Here is a 21481-nt window from a genome sequence, read left to right as displayed (position 1 = left end):
AGCTTAACAGTTTTCCATCAACATCATTGCACCATTTCTTTTATTTATAAAGGCATCTGCATGTTGGCTCTTGGGCTTATCCACAATTCTGATGGTTGAAGAGACTTTACCAGTCTGTCACTGCAACATTTAATGCCCTGCTGACTGGTAGGTCAGGAGCTCCCACGCTGGCACAAATTGTTTTCATCCTAGGAAGTCAGCCCCAAAGCCAAAGATAAGATTTGACTTTAACATAGAAGAAAAAAAATGCTATGACAACAAACATCTTGAGAGAAGCAGTCAAGTACTCTCTAGGGTTAGTTTATAACCTTGTTGCAAGTCTAGAAATCATCTTGCAATCAAGTGCATCTCCCAGGGTGGGTCAGAGACCCACAGCATTTACAAGTGGACACCAAGAAAACCAAGTTCTCACACCCAAGAACAGTGGTTTAGCATCCAAAATAGCAGTTTTAGCAATGCATTTTACAGAAGTTGTGCAGCTGGAATCAAATCACACAGGCATTCCCTCTGGAGCTTGGAAACAAAGAGCTTTGGACTAACCTTATTACAGTGACGCCCAATACCCATTAGGAAGTTATCTGGTTTAATGTCTCTGTGTATAAAATTCTTTGTGTGCACATATTCAATTCTACTGATCATCTGTAAAAAAAACCAGCAACATGTAAGATTTCAAAGAGAGCAAGACATTTCATTAAACCTTCAATGAAAGCATGGATTTTTAGTTACCTTCCTCTGCAGCTTCAGTTTATGTATTTGCTTAATGAAAACCAATTTTTGTAAAGGCTGTCTGAATTAGTTTTCTTGCATGTTAAAATTCCATCATCTTGGTCAGAATCTGGCAGATTAAATACCTGAATATTTCCCAGATATTGAAGTTCGTGCTTCTAACTACAGCATCCTATTAAAAAGTAATTTCTTTTCATTACTTCAAAGGTTTTATAGCTACCACAAGTCAATTTTAAAGCTCACTCCCTCCCCCCTGTCCCCGTTACTCATTCATCTGGTTACTCATTCATCAAACATCACTTTTGCAGGTAACAGTTTTCATGGAGCAAGTCACAACTTGATGGTGGCCCATCCTGTCATACCTAGGCTACCCTGATCCCAGAATATGTGCAGACATGGAGAAACTCTGGCACATCTGTATCATCATATAGGGCCAACCCATTTCCTGTGGGTGAGATCACAGCCCATGGTTACGTGGCACAGCTCTGCAGCTCCTCAAACACTCACTCCTCTTGCAGGCCCGAGTTGAGTTGTTACATCACAGCCCTGCCAGCTGTTTGCTGGACTGTGCCCTAAAAGCCACTTCTGAGCACTGATATCCCCCATTTCTGCCTCTTTCCCAGCTGACAACTAATTAGTGTTTATCATCCAAAGGAATACTGCACAAACCCCTCATGGATTCCCTGGAGATGCTGTCACACCCAGACTCTGGCTAAGTGAGCAGGCAAATGGCTCTCTAAAGCAAGCACATCACCCTCTTAGGGCAGCTGAGAGCAGGGACAGCTGACCTTGTCTCCAGACAAATGCCTTGAGCTTCCTTGGCCAAGAGCCTGGGATTCTACAAGCATCTGGCTAAGTGACAACTTGGTACTGACATCAATTACGTAATATTAGATGAAATTTCAACTACCATTGAAAAATCCAACTTGAAAATCCCTCACTGCTTTTCAAGGAGCTGAAGGCAGCACAATCAAGCTATTTATTAAGCAGCAAGAAATAAATATGGCTGCTTGTTTCAGATGCTGTATTCTCATGACCAAGTTGGAAAAATATCAACTGCTATAAAAAAAGAGTTAAGAGAGTTTTAGAGGCCTTAATTATGTTGGAGGTAGAGTGGCATCTCCACTAACAGCTTTAAGAACTGTCTGTGAGGACCAAACAAGCAAGACAGTTATTTATTATTAGCTCACTGTCTGGTCCTAGAGGCTACAGGAGGGTGTGAGAGCACAGGGACAGGCAGTAAGAACAGGGACAGACTTGCACATTGTAACCACAGGTCCTATTGAATCAGATCACCCACAGGTGCAGACTTTCAGCCCCCCTACCACAACCCCCATGGTGATAGTGGCAGTGAATCCACCCACAACAGTCTTAATATTTGAATGAAGTTGGCCTTAAAGCAGCAACACGAAGAAGCTGCAGCTGCAGTGCCCTCCCACTCCGTGCATTTTGTAGGGCAGAGCACACAGAAACCACCATTACTTTGTCCTTATTTAGGTCAAGTGTTCACTTAGATGTATAAAACACTGCATCAATAATTTAACCCGCTCTGCAGAGAATCCCTCAGGGCTCTGAAGCTGCTCCCACCAAGGTGTGCACATACCTGGTCTGCTAGCATAAGTACTGTTTTCATCGTAAACCTGCGAGAACAGAAGTTGAAGAGGTCTTCCAGGCTGGGCCCAAGAAGATCCATGACTAGAACATTGTAGTCCTTTTCTTGACCATACCACCTGCAACAAAGGAAATGATCCAGCATTAGCAGGAATCCTAATGCAGCCCAGGATACCACCAGCACTCTCAGCTCCAAGGGCTCGTTGCTGACTAATGTTCCATCTCGAAAGCTAACGAGAAATTAATGCTGGTAGTGTCTTATTTTTCCTGGGAACAAAAGTCTGAGCACAAACCAGAACACACAAGTTGGCAATTTTCCCTGAAGAGAAAACACTACTACACTTCAACGACCGAAATACCAAACACCAGAATGAAAATGCAACCAAAGCAGCAGTGTCCTTATACTGAGGGGTGTGTACAACACCTGGACTGAAATTCATCTGTGGGACACCTTACACTCGCTGGTCCTGCATCATTTCCCTTCACAAAGCCATCCTGACGTGCTTTAGGCTTTGTTCTCGGGTTTGACTCCTCTGCACCAGACCAAAGCATCTCCCTCATAGACTTCTTAATTTATTTCCCAATTTAAAAATGCCAATCAAGTTCTATTGTCCCATTAAGTCGAATATAAAGACTTTTTATCAGGTTTTCAACATCACAGAGAGCACTCAAGTGTCAGAAGAGCAAAAGTAGAAATAGAACAAAATAATAATTGCAGCTATACTGTGACAGTCACCCTTAAGTGCTTAGTACATAAATTTTGGGCAAAAATAAAGGCAACCAATGCTGTGAGAACAAGCAAAATTCCTTCCATGGATATTTTCCTTTCCAATCCATGTTTAACATTTTCATCATAGCTCTGCTCTATTGTATCTGTAACTGGGGGTGGTCTCTCCCCATCTACGCTGCCTGAGCAGACCTGGAGCCACACCCTGGACTCCTGCACATCTCAGCTGTGAATCTCCACAGCTGAAAGACAGGGCTGGAATATTCTCCTCTCCAGTCCTTCTGCACATCCCAGATAACTATGGTTAAGTGTCAGCTGTGTGTGAAAAACTGCATTTGAAGCTGACATGACACCTGGTTGATCAGAAAGCTGCAATTTTCCCTTTTCTGAGCTCCTGATCCTTATGTCAAGGACCTACTGCCAGTAGTCCCTGGAGAATTGCCCTCAATTTCCCAACAACAGTGGCACAGACAAGATACCCCAAGGATGTATCTCATAATAAGAGCATGCAGATAAAAGAATAACTCAAGATTCAGCTAAAGTAGCAGCTGGGGCTTAAATATCTGTACAGACACTGTATTTCCACTTTAGGCAATGACTCCAGTATACCAATGCATGGTTGTCTGGAAAATAGTTACCACTGATAAAGTCAACAAATTCCTTGGTACTCGCAGGATTCCAAGCTTAGCTGGGGTAGTAAAATGAAATGTTTACAAAGGCAGGGAGAAAAGATTCTATATTTGGATTTGTTTCAGGAACTACTGGCCTGCACCTTTCCACTGTCTGGATTCTAGTAGATACCATGCCCTTCATCCTGCATTGTTATAAATCTGATAAAAGTTATATACGAGCTGTGGCTCACACTCCTTGTTTTACAGATCAGTCTAGGACCTTTTTTCATTCCCTGCATCAAAATGGGATGCAGAAAATATGTATTTTGAAAGCAGTCGTTCAAAAGAAATGTTAACAGAACAGCTCTATAAACAACTCCAGAAGTCACAGGTGAAAATGGAACATTACTGTCATCTAAAGTAATGAAAATTGGAGCAAATGACCTGCCTAGGCATTCTGTCCTATGAAACTTAGGTTTCTTGGGGAAAAAAAAACTAGAGAGTAATGGGCTGCAATGAAGAATCCTAAGGAGCAAATGATGATCTAGATAAAGTAGTATTTTCTTCAAGGGATGCAATTCTAATTGAGGTGCTGAGCGTAATTGTTCAGCACAGCAATGGGTCAGTGCCCAAGAGATGCAGTGTAGGGGAAAAGGATCAAAGATCAGCCTTCACTGGAGCTAAGAAAATTTAGTCACAGCCTCACAGACAAGGTGAAGCTGATGCAAAGGAAGGCCACCCTGAAAGGTACATTTTAAAAACCTTTTTGTTCCTCCACAGGGATCTGTCTGCTGAGTAAGTGCAGTAATTCAAGATGATTGCACAACCTCTGTTTGGCCTATTTCTGTGTATGAACAAGAAAATTCTCATCCTCCTGACCATTCTGCGCTGGTGAAAAGCACATCCAATTCTCCAAGACAAAGAAAAAAGGCAGAACCTCTTAATATTTCATTTTCATGTTTACCTGCCTATAATTCCTCACTGAAGACTGTGACACCTATTCATTTCACTACTGGCAACTGGAATTTCTTCCAAGGTATCAGAGTAACTTGTGTTTTATTTACTTTGCTAACACTCCAAGTAAGTTTTCATTTCCCTTGGAACATTTCCAGGGAACATGGGATTAAGAAGTAAAGCTACATCATGTCCATTCAAGGTGTAGGAGCTGCTACTACTGGCAGCTCTGAATTAAAGAACTAATTAGAAGTCTTGTCTTTTCCTAAGAAAACTTGGATATTAGGATATATGAAAGCTGGTGTCCCAAAAAGAGATCTTCATGAATTTTAATACTTCATCTACAGGGAAACTTGGTATTATCTACTAATATGAGGAAATGATCCATACAAAGCCCTGGGCAACTATTAGGAGGCACTGGCATCTCAGAATACAAGTGTGCCCACGTGTCTGATAGAGATCCATGGACCCTTGTCAGCACACTTGGAACTTCTTTCCCTCATAGTAAAGTTGAGGAAGCAACACATTTTAAGTAGGGAGAGTTTTGGAGGGGAGTGAAAAGTGGGAGCAAGAGCTTAACTACTTGAGAGCTCACTTTGGGTGGGTAATTACTCTGATTCAGTTATATACAATGTATTATCTCAAGAAGATAAGCTAATTTACTAGAAAAAGTTCTCCTAGTCTTTTTCTAATTGATTCCTACTGTGCTTTACATCCTTAGACAAAACATTAACAGGACACAGTCATGAGGAATAAATAGTTCCGTTTACCCTTGAACAGGCAGCGTCACACAAACATCTGATACAGATGTCACAAACCTACTTGAGCTTCAAGGTGTGCCCAAGCTCCCAGCAGGAAAAGCATTCTCCCTTCCCTCATCTGTTTAAAGCTACATATCAAACTATTCCAGTTAGTCAGAATACAGTAAATCTCTTTTATGAAGCTTTCTATCAGAGCATGGTTAAAGGCTGAGCACAGTGACCCTAATTTGACTTGAGTGACTTGTCTATGTGACAGACCAAGACTGGCCACGTCACCAAGTTTCCAAATCATGTGGTTTGAGAGCCTCATCTATTACCCCAGCAAAAACACAGAGCTGACATTTTCTAACATCTTGGATTTCAGTATCTGAGCTCTGTGGGAACATCTAAGTCACACCACACAGCGGTTTGAAAGTGTTTAGTTTCCAAATAATACACAATAAAGCAGGTATGATGTCAGGTCACATAACAAGTGGATGTTTACTTCAACTGCCATGGGGTGGTTTTTTAAAGTCTCTTGACTGCCTTGAGACAAGGAAGTGAAGTGTCGATGTATATCTAGGACTTGGTGGCAAATATTGTAGTCAGCTCTACCCAAACTTAAAATCCTTTTGCCTTTTCAGAGCTGCATCTTTCAAAAAAACAATAATGTCTATTTCAGCAACTGTATATTTTGTAAAGAATGTCAAGAACAAAAGAAACGTTTGAGGAAGTGTTTGTTTATTGCTTGGTTCGTTGTGTTCGGATTTTTTATTTGCTTTACCTAAGAAAACATTTCATTTGGTTATTATAGCATTTTTTTCACATCTTCCTTTGAAAGAGTCAAACAGAACTAGGCCAACTAGCAGAGAAAGGGGGATGAAGGGCTAACAGAATGCATACACTGGCCATGAAATTCCAGCCCAGTTTCACACTCGTGTGCCACTCGCACAATTCCAGTCAATAACCACCTGTTTCATTCACTACACTGGCAATGATAATAATTACAAGGTAACAAACTCAGCACAAGTACCAAAAATGGGTGAGAAATCAATAAAAGGATTCAGAAGATTCACATAAAAAACCCCAACCATATTTAGATCAAAATTAAGGAAATGACTGAATTAGTAAATGATGGCTGTTACTCAATGGTGAAGGAACCCCAAATCCCAAAATTCTGAAGCCATGGAGGCAATAAGGGTACCTCACTTTGCTCACAGCTTATATAAAAAACCAGAACATGAGCTCAGTGCCACAAAAAACTCTTCTCGCCATCAGACAAACCATGCCAAGACCATTTTGTTCCCACTTAATAAAAGCTCTCCTCAATCAACACCTGTTTTGCCAGGTAACCCATCCTCCACTAAAGGCTTCTGTCAGCTCCATCACTGACTGTTCCCACAGGGGCTCTGGCAACCTGGAATTACAAACACAACTACAGGAGGCTGTGCTTTTGTGAGACAAAAAATATCTCCTGGTGCCTCACTGCAGGGAAGGACAATGCTTCCAACACTGGAGTATTTAAACTCAAATCTTTACACTTCCAGAAATGTTTATACTCCCATTACAAAAAAGGAGATTTTGACTTCTTTGCCATTACATAAACTTCTGCCATTTCCATAAATTATGGTGTGTGACCCTATGATTACTCCATGTAATCCTATGTAATTAAGTTTCCCAGCACTTGGGTTTTCAAGCAACAAGTGAAAGAGTTCCCGTGACAGAAATGGAGATTGTCAAAACAACTAAGGTGGATAAAAAACCTGTTAGAGCAAAAATGTAAGGTGAAAAAGCAAGCTGGAAAGAACTTGCTAATAGAATTACCTGAGATCACCTAATTAGTAAGTTTGACAAGTCAGCAGGCACATGAGGGTGAATATGTGAGTCTGGAAGGCCTCGTGGACACAAAGGACTCAGACATCCTACAGAAATCCACATGGCACTGATCTGGTGAACACTCTGGAACTGTAATCCACTCCTGCCAGCCCTAAGCCATTTACACAAAACTCTCTGAACTGGGCATTAGTCAGATAACGTGACTAAAGAGAAAACACTGACCTCCCTGTAATTACACAGCTCTGATATCCCTGAAAAATACCAAGGAATCCTACCCAGGAAAAGCGCAGTACAGGAACTGTGAAATAACTGGCATCACTGCTGCCAACCCTGTCACCAACTCAGGAAAGGAAATCCAAATCCCAACAAGGGCAGAAAAGAGACTTCAAGGAAGGTGGGAAGATTGTAACCTCTGCAATCATGCATCCGAACAGCTCAGCAAGGCAGTTATGGAGTTATGCAATTATTCTTTATAGATAGAGGAGGATGGGAAGAGGGAAAAGGTTATTAACAGAAATCAGGGGAAAAATACCTGGTAGTTGACTGCCTGTGGGTACAAGCATTATCTTTAGGCACAGAGGCTCTCTCTGTCCAACAACACAATCATGAGCACTGCTCGGCTGGCCTAGAAAGTTGTGATGTTGCACCTGACTGATTCAGCCCCTTCTGCTCCCATGTTCTCCCATGTTCTCAGCACAGACATCTCTTGACAAATAATGACAGTGCAGACAAATTGGAAAGTGAATTATGCCTGTAAAAATACACCGAGTCTTACAGACACTGAAGCAACACATAAAAGAAAGATAATCCATCAAAGCTTCATTTCTAAATTGACACATATTTTGTATTTCTGCTTTATCTCCCCTGAAACTGGAAAAAGCACTTAACTGTTAGCCAGGCAGGAGTAATATAAATGAACTTCACATAATATGGCATGACTGAAATCCTGAAGTGGAATATTTAGCAGATGTCACCTAACGTTAGTTGCCATGGAGAGCATGAATTAGGCCACCCAAGTACTAAATAAAGAAACAGCCATGAACACCCTACGCTATGGAGTTGGCTCCACTCTATAAATAAAATTCTGTATCACTTTTTGTACAGTTCTGAGAGCAATACACGAACTATGCCAGCACAACTCATCCCCTCAGCAAGGAGGTGGTTTCATCTGCCCAGTGTTATGTTGCAAACGTGCAGCTGACTCCCTGTTTTGCTGAGCTGTTTAATAAACTGCATTAACACCTGGGAGGAAGTCAGGAGTTGAGTTTCCCCTGTAAAAGGCAGGAGTTGCAGTTCAGTGAGAAGGTGAACCATTAATCCGCAGTGGGGACAGCAAACAGCACCAAAGAAAAGGATATTTTAACGGGGTTTTTTTGTTCATTTTAATATCTCTGCTGATCATTTGCTTCAAACAGGAATAACACTGACCTCAAGCTCCAAAAACTGAGTTAAGGCAGGGAGAAAAAAATTCAGACTGTGGTCTCTTCTTGGATGCTTTGACAGAGTCCACAAAGACCAATTAAGACAAGAGTTTAGACTGGTGGAAAACAGGAAATAAATTTCATTTAAGTATATTTATTTTCTTAATGGAGGAACCGTAGGTATTCATTTAAAAGGTTGCCTTCCATTTTATTTAGAGCCACGAGAAGAGGCTTCTGGTTACCTGTCAGATGGTTGAACCCTTCAATATGCAGCATTAAGTAATAACACAAAGTTAATTAATAGTAGGCTTTATTGATAGAACCTCTTTTTTTTTTTTGGAGGGGGGAGTGGGGTTTCTTGTGGGTTTAGTGGGTATTTTTCTGTTTTTCTCATGGTGGTTTGGGTTTTTCTGGTGGTTGGTTGGGGGGTTTTATGCTGCAGGAAGTTACTGAGAAAACAGTTTAAAATGAAAGTGTTTGAGAGGTGTGTTTACAGATTTTTAAGAACTGCTAAAAAAAAAAATCAACGTTTCAAGTGTTTAAGGCAAATTTGGTTGTGGTAACTCTTAGATTACCAACCTTGCCCATGTATTTCCATTACAGGTAGTATTTAATGAAGATGCATAAGGGCAGATTCTGCTGTTTGTAATTATTCAGCAACATGGCAGTAATCAACCAGAAGCACAAATATTGTAGATAATTTTTTTTCCAGAAAACTCAACTCAGTGAGAATTTCTCTCTGAATTTCTCAACATCAAACTATTTGCAAGTACTGCATTGGAAAATTCAGAAATGTAGAGATTAACTTACTCAGTTTGCAAGAGAACTTTAAAAAAACAAAACAAAAACACAAAAAAACCCCACTAAGTCAATAACTTTTTGCTTTTAAACTTACAAACAGCTGATCTTCATCAAGGATACATCCAATAGTTGATGAACACCATAAATGGCAAAAGAAATCAACAGAGGCTGTCCCAGGTAATTTGAATAATTGCTTTTGTGAATAAAGCTTTAACAGAGTTACACTGTGGACAAACACACAAAAAAAAATCAAACACGCTCTGCTGCATTCCTCCAAGGCAGAAGCAGGAATTGGGGAATAGAGGTGGATAGTCCCAACTAATAGGATCAGTGCCCAGTTAACAAGATTACAGCTCAAATTGCTTTGTCACTGAAAAAGAGAGGAAAAAAAGCAAAGGGCAGCTGATGAGTGAGAACAATGAGAATAAGCCCAGCAGAATGCTGGGGCCTGGCCATTGTGTCCTAAAGGCACAGCAGACTGTCACAATGTTAAGCTTGGTTCAAGAGCCTTTTGGGGAAAATTAAGGTAATAATTAAGCAAAATTTGGACATCGAGAACAAAACACAGCTTAAAAAAAAATTCTGGAGTATTCATGAAAGTTTTGTGAAAGTTTAAGGTTAAGTTCAGAAACTTTGCTGTTCTTCCAGGAAACAGTAAATAGCAAACTTAAAGATATAAAAGGGTATTGAACATGCAGAGAATAAAATTTCCCATTCATTCATTCCAATCTCATTTTTTTGCTATTTTCTGTGCAAATAACATGTTCTATTACAGTGGAATTAAGCACCAAAGCCCCTTGTTCACCCTCCATGACAGGTGAAGGCTCACTGTTGACCCCACAGAAACATTAAACTTTTAACTTAAAAACTCAGATATTTGTTCATTAGTTTCTTGCAATGAGCCAGAAATTCCATCAAATCAACATTAAAGGCTGTAAAAAAAAGTGCGTGGTTCTAGATAACTTTAAGGACACTCTAAACATGTGTTCTTGTAATTCTAAGTTGGAAATCACATCTGGAGGGCAGAACTCAGCTTTAGGAACAGGAGCCCCAAATGAATGAGCAATCCCTACCTCATTTATTCTCTCAGCTCTGTGAGTCACAGAACCACAGCAGAGACCACTTGAGTGAGGCAAAGTCACATAATGCAACTTCCAGGAAGTTGATCTTGGCCACTGCACCACTTAAGGAGGTGAAAAATAGAGGAAAAGTCCCTCACTCTTAAATGAGAAACACAAATTTTCATGTTGATGTGTCCAGGATGTGCAGCACTGAGAGAAAAGAGCTGCTGAGTTCACTTCATAAAGCATGGCAATGGGGAAAGCTTGGCATGATTCCTTCATTTCCTATCAAATTCTTGTGCTGCTGTTGTTTAAAGGTGTCACATTACAGAAATTTTACCAAATATACCGACTTTCCTTCAGCTTGATTCATCCTTGTGAATACACTGAGCCAGGAACAGCTTATTCCAATGTGACAGCGTATTATTATGAAACAATGGTGGCACATGGATTATCAATGACACATGCAAAGTGACCTAAGTATTGACTTGGATTCAGAGCATCATGGATTCTACTTCTACTAAACACAGAACATTTTAATATTTGTCACAGGAACTGTGCTGGTTCCCTGCTCAGCTTCCTTTTAAAGAAGATAAACCTAAGAATGCCGGTTTAGATTTCCTCAAGCATCACCAGATCCACACAGAAAGTCAACAACCAATTCCAACAGCCCAGAGAAACCTCTCAAGCAGCATCTGGCATATAAAGACAGATTTACAACTAATGCTGCTTCTGAAAAGAGAAAGAATATTTCCAAAAAGACGCTTTTCTAGAAAAATACTAGAAAGATTAATTACCATTGTGAGAACCTGAAAGGACTGAGTGACATTATCCAATAATCACACACCTTCAGCACAATGAGTGAATCAATTTGCTGAGTGTTGCCTCATTGATCCACTCTCAATTTCTTTGTAACCTTGTATTATTTTTAGGGGGTACAAGAACATCAAATACAGAGGAAAGTTGTAGTTGAAGATAGAGCAAGTTTCTCAACATGCAAGATTATGATCAGTATTTCCCAGGGCATTTTAACCAAACACAAGAAATTCAGCCGAATCTCAGTGGAAAAGCCAAAAATTGGCAACTTGGGCATCATTATAGCACCACTCACTCATTAACTTGGCGAAAAAGTAGTTCAAGAATGCCTGCTTTTCCAGTTCTGTGATGAAACACCTGATATCTGCTTGCTCTGGCTGTTTTCCCAGTTATCCCTGTTTTAGCATGCAACCGTACCGTGAAAACTTTCCAAAATGCAATTCCTATTCTTTCAGTTGTGAAATAAAGGCGGCCACGTTTGAGAAAAGAAGGAAACTGTAGTCTCAAAGAAAGACTGCATCTGTTTTCACATCAGCAACTCTGCTGAAGCTGCAAGTATTTAATTCAGGTATGTTGATTGTATCCCTGCAAGAGGCTGGAGTGAATGAGGACAGATGGCCAGGACAACACTGTCTCCTCCAGCTCACATTCAGGATCAGAGCCAGTTGTGTTTGGGGGAAAGGAGGAGGGAGCTATTAACCTCAGAAATGCAGATTTGTACTAGGCTTTGTTCAAATTAATACAGGATCTTGGCTATGTCATCGTGAGAACATTCAAACACACCCTCAATGTCACTATTGATCCTGTACAAAGTCAGGAAGGGTTAAATTAAATGGAATCCACAGTTTGACACAGAACCTAAACTGAAATAGGTTGTGCAGCTCAAGGAACAAAAATCCTTTATGCCACTGTGCAAAGGGAAAAAAACACTAACTTTAAAAACAATTATTAACAAAGTTTCAAAAAAAGGAACAACTTATACAAAGTCTTGCTGGAGAAAACTGAAGTTTCGTGTAACTCTTTGATGCCCAGATTCAGGAGCTGGGCACTACCCCAGGGTAACATCTCCATAATCCCATGAGGAATAACCCCTCCAGGAGTCCTGCACCAGCGATTTTCTTCCAGATCAGGAAATTCTGAAACCCTGCCGAAAGTTTCAGCTGGAATCCGAAGCAAGGAGCTGCATAATGAGGAACTGGGAGGGATTAATCCCGTACTGGTGACGCATCTGTTGCGGGCAGCAGAAAGGAGCTGCTGCCATTTCATTCCTGCTCCAGGTTCTCCGCAGTCTCAAGGCTGGCGGCTCATAACTATGAAAGGAAAAAGGCACAAGCCCGAGCACGTCCCTTGTCCCACCAGGAGAAGGGGGAGGGTTAATCACGTCCAGCCGCCATTTTCTGAGCGGAGCAGGAAGACATGTTGGAACAAAAAAAAAAAAAAAAAAAAAAAAAAAAAAAAAAAGAGAGAGAGAGGCAACAAAAGAAAGCAGCCATTTCCAGGGCCGGCTCCCAACTCTCTGCCTCTCAGAGAAACAGCCTCCTCACACTTTGTTCTAATGGCCACAAGAATTTCTCACTGAGTGTCTCTCTCTCCATAAAGACAGCAGCCCTGCGGGAGGAATCCAGCGAGTTGGAGAGCTTGGAAAGGAGCATTTCCCCCCTTCATCAGCCCCAATCCCGCATGGATACATTTCTTTTCATGGTGGTGGCCTGCCTCACACTACAAAGTACACAACAACTGCCAATATATAGCAATAAGCATGACAAAAAAAGTCATACCAACAGTACAGAAACGCCACTGGCACACACGGCTGATTCCTACCGTATATGTGGGATGCCAACTCCTCCCTGCAGGATCTTGTACAGTTTGCTTTCATAGAGCAGCTGGGGGTGCCGAGCCTTCTGAGACTCCAACTTCACAGCAACTTCCTGCAGTGAGAGGGAACAAGGAGTCAGGGCAGAGCGTCCACCGAGCACTGAGGTTTAAGGGGCACAGCACTTCCACAACCCCCACACACCCCTGATGCAAACACTTTCAGGTATATATTTATTTATTTCTGAGCTCGACGTGCTGCATTTTGTGGCGTCTTCAAATAAAATCCACATCGCGGTGATTTGTACACAAATATCCATCCCGGGTCATGCATTTGAGCTAGAGATGTGGAGTCTTCAAAACCACTTAAGCGAGGAAGAACATACGTGGGTGTTTCTTCTTTACAGCTCAGAGCCGTGAGGGGGAGGAAGAAAAGAAAAAAAAAAAAAAAAAGCAAAGGAAAAGCTGGAAAAACAGGGGGATCTTCTTTGTTTCTATTAGTGTTGAAGAAACGAGATACAAAGTGTTCCCCAGCTGAGGCAGAGGAGGAGATGAATGGCGGGCGAGGGACGACGACTTTGGCCGCTCACAAAACACAAATATGTTTAAATATGTTTTCCCACAATGGTTTTCGCCTCTTTTCTCCTCTCCCGAGTGCTCGGTGGGGGAGCCCCACGACCGCAGGCCTCTGCTGTGGAAGGGGCAGCGAGGAAGAACCCTCGGTGGGGAGCGGGGGATGAAGACCCTCGGGGAAAAGGGGAGAGAACGAACCCCTCGGAGAGGGGAAAGAGGGGGGAAGGAAGACCCTCGGGGGGGGGAAGGAAGACTCCCACCCCGGGGACACAGAGGGCACAGCCGGCGGCAGGTGGGGCTCGGGGTGGCGATGGCTGGTGCCCGGCTCGCCCCGGGGAGCTGAGGGGGGAGTGCGAGCGGCCCTTACCTCCCCGTTGGTGATGTTGATCGCCAAATAGATGTCCCCGAAGGAGCCCGACCCGATCTTCCGCACCAGCTTGTATTTGCCTCCGACAATGAACTCGGCCTTGGAGCCGCTGCTGCTCGCCATGGCGAGGGGCGGCTCTCGGGCCCTCCCGGCCGGCTCGGCGGGACAACGAGGGCTCTACGGCCGCCCCCGAGGAGGGGAAAGGGGCTGGAGCGGGGAGAGCGGCGCAGCCAAGGACGGTCCCCGCGCTCAGCTCCAGCCGGGCCCCTCGGGCGGGCGCCCCCCCTGCGCGGCTCTGCGCCGCTCCGCGGCTCTCGGCGCGCTCCAGAAACAGGAGAAGCGGCCCCCGAGGTGCTTGTGAGAGCAGGGAGGGGAAAGGGGGGGGACTCGCGGGGTCGCGGCGGCCGCCGGCCGCTCACTCGGCCGCCGCCGCCATCTTGTGCCTGAGCCGCCGCCGCCGACACAAAATGCCCCCGGCGCGCGGCCGCCGCTTCTTCACCGCGCGGGGCACGCTGGGAGCGGGGCGGGGTGGTGCCGCGCAAACCACGCCCCCTCGCCGCGCTTCGCCAATCACCGCGCTCGCTCGGCGCCCCGCCCTCTAGGCTGGGGCGGTGATTGGGCGCTCGGCGGGACCGCGCACGCGTACGGAGCCGTTCCGCCAGTCCGGGCGGAAGAGGGCGGGGAAAGCGGACGTGCCCTCACTCGCTCTTAAAGGGGCAGGCGGCGGGAGCGGGCGGGGGTCGGGCGAGGGAGGGTTGTTTGCGGTGTCAACGCTGCCCACCCAGCCCTTGGTCCTGAGGCACTGGAGGATCCGCGAAAGAGACTGGGTCAGCCAGCGCCAAGATGCCACTCCTCACATGGGGCTGTTCCCGTGCTCTTCTCGAAGCGCAGGCCCCAAGCTGTGTGTGTGCGTGAATGGGCTGGTTTGTGGATAAATCAGTACACAACAACTTCGTTCCATGGAGGTGTCCAAGGAACGACTGGACTTGGCACTCAGTGCTCTGGTCTGGGTCACAAGGTGGGGATCTGTCACAGGTTGGACTTCATGATCTGGGAGATCTTTCCCAACCTCAGTGACCCTGGCACGTTATGATTCTTTCCATGAGGGTGGCAGAACAACTGCCCAGGGGTGCTGTGGAGTCTCCCACTCTGGAGACATCCCAAACCCGCCTGGATGCGCTCCTGTGTCCCCTGTTCCAGGACTGGACCCCATTCACAGGTCCCTTCCAACCCTAACAAATCTGTGATTCTCTCTCTGAAAGCCACAGCCTCCTTTCCCCAGCCCGTATCCGTGGGGGGATCGTGGGGCTGAGCTGTCCACGCTCCTGCACGCACACACCGTGCTCCATCGCCCTTCCCTGCTCCACAATTCACCCCTCAGCCCCTCACCCTGGGCCTGTTGCCACGCACAGCAACGCAGGTCCTGGGTTATCGCTCCGGGTGAGGACCCACGAGCAGCCCGTGACCCCCTGACAAGGACACCGTGAGCAGAACCACCCGTCACAGCCACGTCCCCTGTCCCTGCAGCCTCCACCTTCACTGGGCCCTCACACCCGGCTCTCTCCTAGCCAGGGTCACCCTGACCCAGCAGCTCGTGCTCCAGGGGCTGGTTCTTGCTGTCTGTCTGAAGTGAAATCTCCTCCGTTGCCCCCTCTCTCGCTCTCTCTCTCGGCGCTGTGAGTTTTCCCTTTGCAGGAACACCAAACTGTGAATTCCCAGTGACTCATCATCACTCCCTGTCACAGCGGCGTCTTCTGCCGTGCAAGGCTACATTTGGGAAATGATTCAGTCTGCAGGAGAGAGAAAGCTCCTCCAGTAATGTAGCTCATGGAAGTAGAAGGAAAGCCTACTCAGGGTGTCTGCTTTGAAGGCAGGCAGGCAGAAACTGCCTCCCAGCTTGCCTGGTGCACCCCAAAGCCATGGAAGTAATAAAAATACGGATTTTAAGACAAGTCTATGCACAGATTTATTTTTTTTAATACCTGACTGCTTTGGAGAAAAGTGAGATTGAGAGGTCCAGGTTAGGACATATCAGTAGGATATGAAGGTGGAGGAGTTCTCTCGAAGAGCAGCATCCACACGGTGGAAGAAGCTCTTCTTGTGCTCACCATGTTGCTTTCTAGCTTGGTAAAAACACTTTCTGCCTGCACAAGTGCAAAAGAGCCCTGGCTTGTGTCCATCTGGCTGTGAGGCAGGAAGGGAAATCTGTGATTTTCCTGAGTTTCTTCCTGTGGTGGACTCAGTGAGCTCCAGATGACTCCACAGTGAGAGACCGGGAGGATTGCAGAGGGAAGATTGGCACTCAGCAATGCCCTGCACAGCAAATATCATCTCCAAGTTCCCCTTGTGTTTCAGGGAGCTTAAATCCAAGGTTTTACTACAGCTCTCTCTGCCTTTCTGATGAAAAAATTGAAATGCAAATGACTCAAAATCAGCCAGATGCACCAGAAGGAAAACGATGCTCCGAGAACGAGCTGGCCTCCAACTCATTCCCACCTCGGCTCTGTCAGGGAGCATTTGTGCAGGCAAGAATATCCGCACTCTTGTCACTCACAGGGATTGTGGATCTTGTGTGGGGGATCTGGGATGCATCACACACTCCTTCAGGGGGCTGGAGCTTCGAGGGCAAATGAGGTATCTTTGAACATCACACCCATTCCTGAAAGTAGAGCCCCGTGTCCTCAGGTGCCCCCTGTGCTTTGCAGACAGCTCGGGGCTGATGTGCCTCTGTCGGCCTTTGGGGTTGCTTTTAATGGTCGCTCTGGATGGGATTTGAGCGGCTGAGAGGCGTTTGGCTTGAGTCACGTATCCTTGGAGGAGCTGGAAAAACAGGTCTGGAGCTCCTGGCCCAGGAAAGAGCCGCACGCCTGGGTATGCAGGAGAGCAGGATCGGCTGGGCTGGGCAATGCTGCCACCTCCTGCCTGCCGGGGACGGCTCTGTGTCCGTGTGATGCCTCCTTGTCCAGGGGACAGCTCCGTGCCCAGGGCATATCTCCGTGTCCAGAGACTGGCTTTAAAATTCCGATTAAACAGCACTGAAGATGTAAGTTGGGAGGGGAATTTCAGGCTGAGCTGACCCGAGGTCTCACTGCTGTTCATACAGGGTGGTCTCTCGTCTTCATCCTCTTTCCCTCCTGCTCGCCCCTCTCACTGCCCAGCCCTGGCAGCTCATCACACCCTCCGTGGTCAGCTCAGCTCTCCAAACCTACAGAAAATTTTCCAAACGGTTTCTCCTGGTGCTTTCTCTGGGTTAATGTTCTGCCAGACTGCTGACTCCGATGGAGCTCCAGGGGACAGTACAAGGGTTGTCCCAGGTTGGCAACGACATGGCAGAACAACACACAGGAGGTGTCAGATGGAAAACTGAAGGAACATCCCCCACTGCCTGGAAAGGAGCTCTGCAGACACCAGGAGAGAGCATGAGAATCCGTGAATTCCATGAGAACATGAGAAATTCCATGAGAAATCCGTGAGAACACCAGCCTCCTGCCCATTATTATTTTTCACGTCTTTCAGGGCCACTGAGACAATGAAAACATCTTTATATCTGCATCACTTGAGAGAGTGAAAGGAGTAAATCCTCTCTCTTCCCTTTCCCAAAAGGCAGGCCAGAAGTCCTGCTGCATGGCCAAGCCTCCAGTATGAGCAGCCCAAGATCTGATCTGCTCTCTGAAGTGTTTATTGTGTCAGAGAGATGGAGAACCCAAGGCAGTTTTACCCCATTTTCCCTGTAAGTGGACAAAACCCAGGTGCAGACGGAACCAAGACACCACCAATGGGTGTCACTGAGTCCTGGGCTGCCAAAATCACCTCAGAATCCCTTTGCTCTTTGCCAGGAGGGGCAAGTGAGCTTCTGGCATGACTGAGGGATGTGTGCGTCAATCAGACCTGGTTGCAGGTTTGCAGTCCCAGCAGGTCCTGGTCTGGGACACCCTCTCTGCTCTGGCATCCGCCCACACCTCACACCAGCAGCGTGTCCTTCACACAAGGACCTCTGCCCTCCCTATTGAGCCCCTGCCTTCAGCTCTGAGCTGACCTCAGCTCATCCTCCATGCAGCTATTTTTAGCAGAGCTTACGGTGTTTGGGAAAACGGCTGGCGAGGAGCAGCTTGTGCCAGCAGGAACCAAACTGGGCTTGTTCTGGGACCCTGTGTGAGGCAGCTCACCTTCAGACACTCCTGCCCAAGGACAGGTGGCTTTGCCACCCATCTGGCCAAGCCCTCCTGTCCCTCAGGTGCCTCTTGCAGGGCAGGGTGACATGGGGCTCACCAGGGCATTGCAGTGTGGCAGGAGGGATCCAGTCCCTCCACATTCCTTGGGCAGCGTCCTGCCTGACACCCACCCACGCCAAGGGCACCCAGAGGCACCAAAGAGGTGCTGCTGGCCACCACTGCCAGAGCCGCTTGTCCCTGCCCTCCTGTGGCTCCCTCCCCTGCACTGGTACGGGGCTGTGGGGAGCCAGCCCAGGGAACTGCTCCAGGTTGAAAATAACTCAGTTTTTCCGGAACAGTCTGACACTGGCAGCCTTTGCCAGGCTGGATCTCAGTGCAAAGCTTCAATGCCAGTGCTGGCACGAGGCAAGAGGCACCATTATTTTTGGCAAGGGCGCCTGCTTTAAGTGTTTGCACGCAACCCTCAGAAAGTTGTCAGCCCCTGTAGTTACAGCCAGCACAGGCAATGCCTTTTTGCCTCAGCAGGGATGTGAGCAGCCATGAAATCATGGGATTTCATCTCCAGCACTGCTGCAGGGGAGGACAGCGGGGACAAGGCTGGGATAACACTCCCCCACTAATGCCAAACCTTTATACCTGACCTCATCGTGTCCCAAGCAGATCCCAGCATCCACGGCCACCGTGCCTTGCTCGTCCTCCAGCAGGGAAAGGACACGGGAACAGGCTCTGGAGATGGGACGTGGCTGTGGGACAGAGCCTGGAGCAGGCTGGGATGGTGGCACAAATCTCATCCTTGCAGTGCTTGGATTGAACCAAAGGTGTTTGTGTCCAGGGAGAAGGTGTCCAGGAGCCAACAGTGCCACTCCCAAACCTTGTAAGAAGTTAGAGGGGACTTCTGCAGTCTGGGACATTCTTGGCTGTTTGGAGAGAGGATTATTTTTATTTTTTCTTAAGTACTGGAGGAAAAGGGGGATTTTCAAGTTATCTGGATGATTCACAGGAAATGTTGTTAGTGCACAGCTGAAGCTCCAGCAAGACTTTCCCTCAGAGCGTGTGAAGCTGAGGCCCAGACTTTCCAGTGATGTCAGGGTTGAAATTGCTTTGAGTTCTTGAGTGGACCCACTGGGAGGTGAGGCAAGAGACCCTGAAGAAGTCATGGGCCAAAAAAGCTGTAAATGGCAGCACAGATGATTCACTGCATGTCAAGTGCTGTGGAGAACTCTTCAGCAGCAGCTTCTGTGGTGCTTTTGAATTAATTACCCTGCTGGTGTGCAGAGTTCTGGTATTTGGCAGCCAAGGCACATTTCCTCTGTGGCTGCTTAAATCAGTCAGGTTCAGATCACTGAGGTGAGTCTGCTCTAACACAAAATAATTTAGCTGGTGGATGACAGCCGATACACCTGGGAGTAAATCTTCCTCCTAAGTACAGTTGCTTGAACCATTTTAGGGAACATGGGTTTTACACATGTCCTGTGCTGTGGTTTAGGATGCCAGGGAGGATAAGAGGAACAAAAGCAGCTGGTGCAGTGTCTGCTGCTGGTCCCAGTGCAGGCTCTGGCTGTGCTTGCTGGACATTGCTGCTCTCCAGTGGCAAGAGCCACAGTCTGTCCCAGTGGCCCCATCACCCTCTTTTAGGGGCGCTCTGCATCTCTTTACACATTGGGTGAGAAATGACGTGGAGCTGGGGCAGAGGCTGAGTTCCCCTGCCAGGACATTATAGTCCCTTCCATTTTATTTTAAAGCAGGTTGCTTCCTCCCAAGAAAAACCTTTTTGAGAGTACCCCAGAGTACAGGGCAGAGGAAAGGAGCCCCATCCCTCCTGGGGCTCGTTTGTAAATGTCTGTGTGATTTTTAAACATGATCTTTCCTAAGCCACCCTCCTGATTTCTAAATCCTGGGTGAGACTGGCAGAAGACAAGCTCTGCTGGGTGCTGGGTGCTGGCCCAAGGGCATGGCATTAGGAAGCTACTAAGCAAAGTATCCCAGGATTTGGACTCAGGCTGGAGGAGCTGATTCCAGACAAATTGTGACTGGCAACCTGGGATTCCAGCCCCTTTGTGACCTCCCAGGGATAAGATCCACTCGTATTTTGTCCCTTCCAACAGTCCCCTGCAGGCCTGAACATCTTCTCTACTCAACAGATGAGCTTTTCAGGCCATTCAAAAGCTGATGCTTGCTGAGATTAAAAAAAGCCCAACAATGGGCTGAGAGATGCTGTTTGATTATGCCTGAATTTTTTCTCTCCCCTCCTCCAAAGATCATCACGAGCTCCGGTTCATCTGCGTTTGGGAAGAGCACAGGGTGGAAAGTGCCAGATAAGGGGAAAGGCTCATCACATGTTATTGTCAGCACAGCACTGGAAATATCACTAACCAATCAATCAGCCCCTTCACGCACAGGCATGCCCCACGTCCCCTCTGGAGCAGCAGCCAGGACATGTGGGTCCCACTTCAGGGCCTGAGCAGCAGAACAAGCAGATGGAAAGGGAACAGGCTGTCCTGCTTGGATGCACTCGGGAACGAGCTCTGTCAAGGGCTCCTTCACTGATGGGCCCTCAGCGAATTTCAGCACTAATGGTCAGCAGCTCAGCACAGAGCAGGGGCCTATTTTGCAGCTCTTGTCTGTGTTGGACACTCCAGCCAATATTTAAGCACCCCAGGAGAGGCTCTGCAGGGTCTCATGGGCAGCTGGAAACCAGACAAGGATGCTCCAACTTCAGCCCCAGAGCTGGGTGGCTCTGAGACCCTGTGGGGACAGCTGGCATGGGGCTCTGTGACACAAGGCAGCTTGTGGACTGAACTGCTGCTCAGAGGGACAGCCCTGGGAAGCAGCTGGGTGCCTTGAAGAGCAGGGTGCTCCATGGACACCCAGGATGCCAATCTGGGAGCAGCACCAGCTGAGGATGAACCTCCCTTCTGCTCTGCACTGACTGCAGCTCCAGCACACGGCACGGGCTCCCTCTGCATCATCCTCTGCTGAGGGGCAGCAGGTCCTGGCAGGGACTGGTCTCTGCTACAGAGCTGGAAGGTTCAGAGTGGCTGCAGAGTGGCTTCATGATGGGAGCACAGCTCTGCTGGTCACTGCCCTGGGCCTGCTCTCGTTGGCACTGAGACTGGCTGAAAATACAGACAGAACTATTTGCTCTTGTACCCACACTCCTTCCTGAGCAGCTCCTGTGGGTCTGTGAGGTGGTGGCTGATGCCTGGCACAGAAATGTCACCCAGCAAGGACACCTCACCCCGATTACGGTGCT

General features: G+C 46.8%; 1 protein-coding gene across 4 annotated transcripts in view; it reads right to left on the bottom strand.

Annotated features, from left to right (window-relative positions):
• The window catches only part of CSNK1A1 (casein kinase 1 alpha 1), a gene marked incomplete at its 3' end in the record, with an annotated part of 32586 nt that extends 18039 nt beyond the window's left edge, over positions 1-14547 (bottom strand). For all 4 annotated transcript variants that reach the window (XM_082291311.1, XM_082291313.1, XM_082291314.1 and 1 more), the window contains exons 1-4: positions 14057-14547; positions 13126-13232; positions 2330-2456; positions 541-639 (exon numbers count right to left, since the gene is read on the bottom strand). In XM_082291311.1, the coding sequence (XP_082147437.1) occupies positions 541-639; positions 2330-2456; positions 13126-13232; positions 14057-14179 (456 nt within the window). In that variant the 5' untranslated portion in view covers positions 14180-14547. The remainder of the gene's footprint in view (positions 1-540; positions 640-2329; positions 2457-13125; positions 13233-14056) is intronic.
• Positions 14548-21481: the final 6934 nt, after the last annotated feature.

This window comes from Coloeus monedula, assembly GCF_965178545.1.
Source record: "Coloeus monedula genome assembly, chromosome: 15".
In the NCBI taxonomy this organism is placed as follows: Eukaryota; Metazoa; Chordata; class Aves; order Passeriformes; family Corvidae; genus Coloeus; species Coloeus monedula.
Note: the sequence above shows the minus strand (reverse complement) of the source record. Positions and strands in the feature narration are given on the sequence as shown.